The following is a 5,867-nucleotide window of genomic DNA, read 5'->3' on the forward strand; positions in this document are numbered from 1 at the left end:
GTTCCTGAGATGCCTCCCTCACCTCCCTGTGCCCAGGTCGCGAGGATCACAGGAGTGAATGAGCCCCCAGAGCCCTCTGGCCAGGCAGGAGCTGTGTGTCCCTGTGAAAAGGGGCCCTGACGGGTTTTTTGCTTAAGGTTCCTATGATGAGTCAGGAAGGGGCTAGAGGAAGTAGACCAACAGGAGTGGTGAAACCAGTCCATCTCCTTCACCTTGGGAGAGAGGCGAGGCTGAGGAACAGTATAAAGGGCACCCCGGCCCCTGCTCGGCTCAGTGTTCCACTAGAAGCTTCTGCAGCCATCCTCACTGTGAGTCAGGTAAGTGTTAGCTGGCAGAACCAAGGTTGGGACCAGGGGTCTCCCACGGGCCAGAACATGGCTGGGGGTGGCCAGCCAGGTGGGTGTAGGTATCATTTGTGTGCTGGATTCAACAGGACTACTGTCCTTCTTGAAGGGCTCAGGTCACTGTGCTGAGGGCTAGGTGCCATGGTATGGAAACACAGAACAGACAGCAATCTCCTCCTACCCCATACTTTCTTGGGACCGTATTTTAGAGAGAGAGAGAGAGAGAGACAGAGAGAGAGAGAGAGAGAGAGAGAGAGGAAGAAAGGCAGAGAGACAGAGAGGCAGAGAGACAGAGAAATAGAAAGAGACAGAGAGAGGAGTAAGATGGGGATAAAGGGGAAATATGGTCAGTTTCTCTCCTGATTGATTTGGGCTGACTGTGATTTTGCCTTCTTTATGGAGGCAGGGTGTCCGGGGACATGCTTGTAACTCTTGGCTGTGCTACCAAAGGGAGAAATGCAGCATGGGGAACACTTTCTATTTGGAGAATCCAGGCTGAGCAGGGACAGGGAAACCCAGCTTAGAAGTAGGAGACTTGAAAGAACCAACTCCAACTCTCAGCAACCTTCCAGCCCCCTCCCACCACCACCAGCTAAAGCTCAGATGGTCAGGAGAGAAAGCAGCTCTGGAGCTGAATAGGCCAATCTGTTCATTTTACAGAGGAGAAACCTGAGGTCCAGAGGGGCTAAATGACTTTCGCAGAACCACACAGCATTTCACTGGGAGATTTAAGCTGAGATCATGTCATGTGACTCCAGTCCAGGGCGTGCACCCTCACCTCTCAGATCCTCTCGGGATGGGCTACTGATTTTCCAGGACTCGGGAGTTCTCCAGGAGACCTTTCTTTTCGTGGCACCTTCCCTCTTCCTGTCATAATCCCAGAGCTCATCTCTCTTCTTTGTACATGAAGGTCAGAAACAAGGGAGAGACAAGGATAGGCAAGAGCAGGAGGTGAAGTGGTACCAGCCCACCTTTGCAGAGCACCTCTGGAGAGTCCTCTTTGTTGTCTCTTGGGAACAAGAGGCTCCCAGGAGGGCCTTTCCCTGCCCCTCTCCATTCCTACCCTTCACTCTGCTGCTTCTGGGGAATGATAGCCCAGCGTGGGTGGGAGAGTACCCCCACCCAAGGGAAGAGAGGATGCTGAGAAACCAGGCGCTGCTGCATATTTCCAGGGGTTCATCTACTTCCTCGCCTTCAATTAACCCTCTGACCCATCCTGATTTTCAGGTTGACCTAAAGCAGCTTCCAAGATGTCTCAGCAATGTACTCTGCCAGTGACCTTGCCCCCTGCCCCCAGTAAGGAGCCCCTCAAGCCTGTTTCTCCTCCCACCAACATCCAGCAGGAGCAAGTGAAGCAGCCAACTCCACTGCCTGCCCCATTCCAGAAGGTACCCTCGGAGATCCCAGGGAAGGATCCCATGGAGTTCGGGAAGAAACACACAACTCCTGTGAAGGAGGTGCCCAAGAAAGAGTGTGAGCCACGGCAACAGGAGCCACAGCAGCAGGAACAGCAGCAGCAGCAGCAGCAGCAGCAGCAGCAGCAGCAGCAGCAGCAGCAGCAGCAGCAAAAGTCAGAGGAGCAAGGAAAGCCTGTGGAACAGCAGCAGCAGAAGAAAGTGTCACAGGAGCAAGGAAAGCATGTGGAACAGCAGCAGCAGCAGAAAGAGTCACAGGAGCAAGGAAAGCCTGTGGAACAGCAGCAGCAGCAGCAGAAAGAGTCACAGGAGCAAGGAAAGCCTGTGATACAGCAGCAGCAGCAGCAGAAAGAGTCACAGGAGAAAGGAAAGCCTGTGATACAGCAGCAGCAGCAGAAAGAGTCACAGGAGAAAGGAAAGCCTGTGGAACAGCAGCAGCAGCAGAAAGAGTCCCAGGAGCAAGGAAAGCCTGTGATACAGCAGCAGCAGCAGCAGCAGAAAGAGTCACAGGAGAAAGGAAAGCCTGTGGAACAGCAGCAGCAGCAGAAAGAGTCACAGGAGAAAGGAAAGCCTGTGGGACAGCAGCAGCAGCAGCAGAAAGAGTCCCAGGAGCAAGGAAAGCCTGTGGAACAGCAGCAGCAGCAGAAAGAGTCACAGGAGAAAGGAAAGCCTGTGATACAGCAGCAGCAGCAGAAAGAGTCCCAGGAGCAAGGAAAGCCTGTGGAACAGCAGCAGCAGCAGAAAGAGTCACAGGAGAAAGGAAAGCCTGTGATACAGCAGCAGCAGCAGCAGAAAGAGTCTCAGGAGAAAGTAAAGCCTGTGGAACAGCAGCAGCAGCAGCAGAAAGAGTCACAGGAGAAAGGAAAGCCTGTGGGACAGCAGCAGCAGCAGCAGAAAGAGTCCCAGGAGCAAGGAAAGCCTGTGGAACAGCAGCAGCAGCAGAAAGAGTCACAGGAGAAAGGAAAGCCTGTGATACAGCAGCAGCAGCAGAAAGAGTCCCAGGAGCAAGGAAAGCCTGTGGAACAGCAGCAGCAGCAGAAAGAGTCACAGGAGAAAGGAAAGCCTGTGGAACAGCAGCAGCAGCAGAAAGAGTCACAGGAGAAAGGAAAGCCTGTGATACAGCAGCAGCAGCAGCAGAAAGAGTCCCAGGAGCAAGGAAAGCCTGTGGAACAGCAGCAGCCGCAGAAAGAGTCACAGGAGAAAGGAAAGCCTGTGGAACAGCAGCAGCAGCAGCAGAAAGAGTCACAGGAGCAAGGAAAGCCTGTGGAACAGCAGCAGCAGCAGCAGAAAGTGTCACAGGAGCAAGGAAAGCCTGTGGAACAGCAGCAGCAGAAAGAGTCACAGGAGCAAGGAAAGCCTGTGGAACAGCAGGAGCAGCAGCAGAAAGAGTCACAGGAGCAAGGAAAGCCTGTGGAACAGCAGGAGCAGCAGAAAGTGTCACAGGAGCAAGGAAAGCATGTGGAACAGCTGAAACAGGAGAAGAAGGTTTTGGGCCAGCGGCTGGATCAAGAGCTAGCAAAGAAAGATGAGCAACTGGAAAAGAAAGGGGAGCAGCAGCTGAAGCAGTAGGAGGGGTTGCTGAAGTAGCCTCTTCTTGTCCCAACTCCTGGCCAGGTCCAAGAGACCAACCCAGTCCAGCGACTGAAGGGAGAAGTCTTGACCCTAAAGAAGCAGGAGGTGTAGTGTCCCCCAAATATAAGTAACCACCCCTAGGGGCCCAGAGGCCCCTGGAAATCCCACACAAGTGAAGAGAGAGCCAGTGGCCTGGCTTACCTCCAGTCCCCAGCCTGGGTGGCCCACCTTATCTGTGAACCTACCTGACCCTGTCCTTCTGCATGTCCCTTGGATAGGGCTTGGGGGGGAGGGGAGCTATTGCCCAGCACCCACCCCTGATGAGCCCAATCCCAACCTCAGGTGTCCAGAGCCTCTGCTTGAAGAGACAGTGACTACAGCAACTCTGACTGCATCCCCACTACTATTGTTGAATCTGTGAGTGTGTACAATAATACAGAATAAATGCTGGAAGACCTGGGATCCTGTATTCTCTTTGGCTTTTTACCCTCTGTCGCTCACCATATAGAAACCTGTGTGGGGGTTAATGGTTGCAAATGACTCTTGGCCAATTTCCAAAGGAGGACAGACATTTTGACCCCTTTTTAATTCTGCTCCCCAAACCATTCAATACATTCAACAGCTTCTAAAAATGAGATCACAACAACACCAAAAGAAAACAAAACAACTTCATTCATGCACCTGAAAGGAGCACTTAGCAGTCATGAAACAACTTCATTCATGCACCTGAAAGTAGCACTTGGCAGTCATGAAGAGGAGATAGGTTATTCTGGTTGGGGGAAGAGGATCTATTCATCTCAGTTCAACACTGCTTTACATTATAGCCCCGGAGCCCAATCCTAGCCCATGGCCAAAGGCACGGGGAGGGAGTGGAGGCTCCACCTGGGTTCTGGTCCCTGCCCAGGTTTTCTCTCCATAGAATGTCCTCATGGTTTCCAAGAGTCTTACTAACTGCTTCCATGGTTAAGGAAGACTTTAGGAAAGCAAAGAAGCAGAACTGGGCAAGATGGGGAGAGGAGAGACTCCTGGGACTGGTCTCTGAAGGAGAAAGTGACAGTGTCACTAAAGGAAGTAAAGGTTGGGCCAGCTGGAATCATGGAAGCCAAAGTGCTGAATAGCCTGGAGAAATACAGATCCAAGGTCATTGCAGTGGTTACCCTCCCTGACATTTCTGTAGCCTTTCCTGCCATCAATCACATCAGGACGTGGGGGCTCCCTCCTTCCTGGGAATCACCTGGCTCTAACTACTTAACCACATCATCTCAGGCAGGTTGTCTCAAGTTACCCAAAGCTATTTCATCACAGCCATGAGCATATGTCAGGGACATCCCTTTTGAGACTGCCATAGGCACCCAAACTCAATAGGTTGAAGGGCACTTAGTATCTCTTACTGCCCACCCAACTCCAGGGACACCCACTGTCATTCCTCCTTAGGTATTCTCTCTCTCGGGTAATGATACCTTCTCTGCATTCACCGAAGCCAGAGACAACACATCATTCTCCACTCCTTTCCTTTGCTTCCCTACTCTCCAGCAGAGACCAAGTCCTTGCTATCCTTACCCACACCTCCCAAGCTTTGACTGAGGTCATTTCTCACCTGAACTATTGCAATGGCCCTCAAGCTGTTCTCCTTTGCTCCCTGTCTCCACACACCCTGCAATCCACCCATCACACAGAGGACAGGGTGTTCTACTTAAAATTCTGATCTAACTACCTCACTCCTTGAGTTAATGCTTGTCAGCGGCTCTCATTATTCAGAGGATGAGAATGAAGGCTCAAGTCCTCCTAACAGGACAAGAGTTAGAAGGAAGTCTGAGTAGAACTGGTTGGGGAGATTGGGGGCACAGTGAGAAGTAATCAGAAACACCCAGAATATGTGCAAATGTTTTTGAGGTCTTAGGTTTTGATTTTTTCGTAGACCTTATTTCTCTGTTATTTTCTTTTTTTAATTTGTTTATTTAACTATAGTTGATTTACAATATTGTGTTAGTTTCAGCTGTACAACTTCAGATTCTTTTCCATTACAGGTTATTACAAGATATTGAATATAGTTCCATATGCTATGCAGCAAATCCTTGTTGTATATCTATTTTACATATAGTAGTAGGTGTAATAGACCTTTCTTTAGAACAGTTTCCAATTTATGAAAAAGTCAAGAAGACAGTAAAAAGAGTTACCATACACATCACACCCAGTTTCCCTTATTATTAACATCTTGCATTAGTATAGCACATTTATTATTATAATTAACAAAACTGTATTGGTACATTATTATTAACTGAAGTTCAAGGTTTATTCCTATTATTTTAGTTTTTACCTACTGTCTTTTCCTGTTTCAGGATCCCATCTAGAATATCACATTACATTTAGTTGTCTTGTCTCCTTAGGCTCCTCTTGACTGTGACAGTTTCTCACTTTCCTTGATTTTTGATGACCTTGACAGTTTTGAGGGGTCCTGGTCAGGTATTTTATAGAATATCCCTCAAATTGGGTTTGTCTGATGTTTTCTTCATGATTAGACTGGAGTTATGGGTTT

The 5,867-nt window shown here is 49.6% G+C and overlaps 1 protein-coding gene across 1 annotated transcript; it reads left to right on the forward strand.

Moving 5' to 3' along the window:
- Nucleotides 1-265: 265 nt before the first annotated feature.
- On the forward strand, nucleotides 266-3,862 carry LOC132422610 (involucrin-like). The gene is made up of 3 exons (XM_060007419.1): nucleotides 266-317; nucleotides 1,572-2,569; nucleotides 3,149-3,862. The coding sequence occupies exons 2-3, from the start codon at nucleotides 1,595-1,597 to the stop codon at nucleotides 3,326-3,328; spliced, it is 1,155 nt and encodes a 384-aa protein (XP_059863402.1). The 5' UTR covers nucleotides 266-317; nucleotides 1,572-1,594; the 3' UTR covers nucleotides 3,329-3,862.
- The last annotated feature ends 2,005 nt before the right edge of the window (nucleotides 3,863-5,867 follow it).

Source organism: Delphinus delphis, chromosome 1 (genome assembly GCF_949987515.2).
Source record: "Delphinus delphis chromosome 1, mDelDel1.2, whole genome shotgun sequence".
Classification (NCBI taxonomy): domain Eukaryota; kingdom Metazoa; phylum Chordata; class Mammalia; order Artiodactyla; family Delphinidae; genus Delphinus; species Delphinus delphis.

Excerpts from the sequence above, each read along its gene's own strand:
- LOC132422610 (XM_060007419.1), top strand. The coding sequence starts at position 1,595 with ATGTCTCAGCAATGTACTCTGCCAGTGACCTTGCCCCCTGCCCCCAGT. Across the intron at positions 2,570-3,148 it reads AGAAAGAGTCTCAGGAGAAA|TCACAGGAGCAAGGAAAGCC; the intron begins GTAAAGCCTGTG and ends CAGCAGAAAGAG.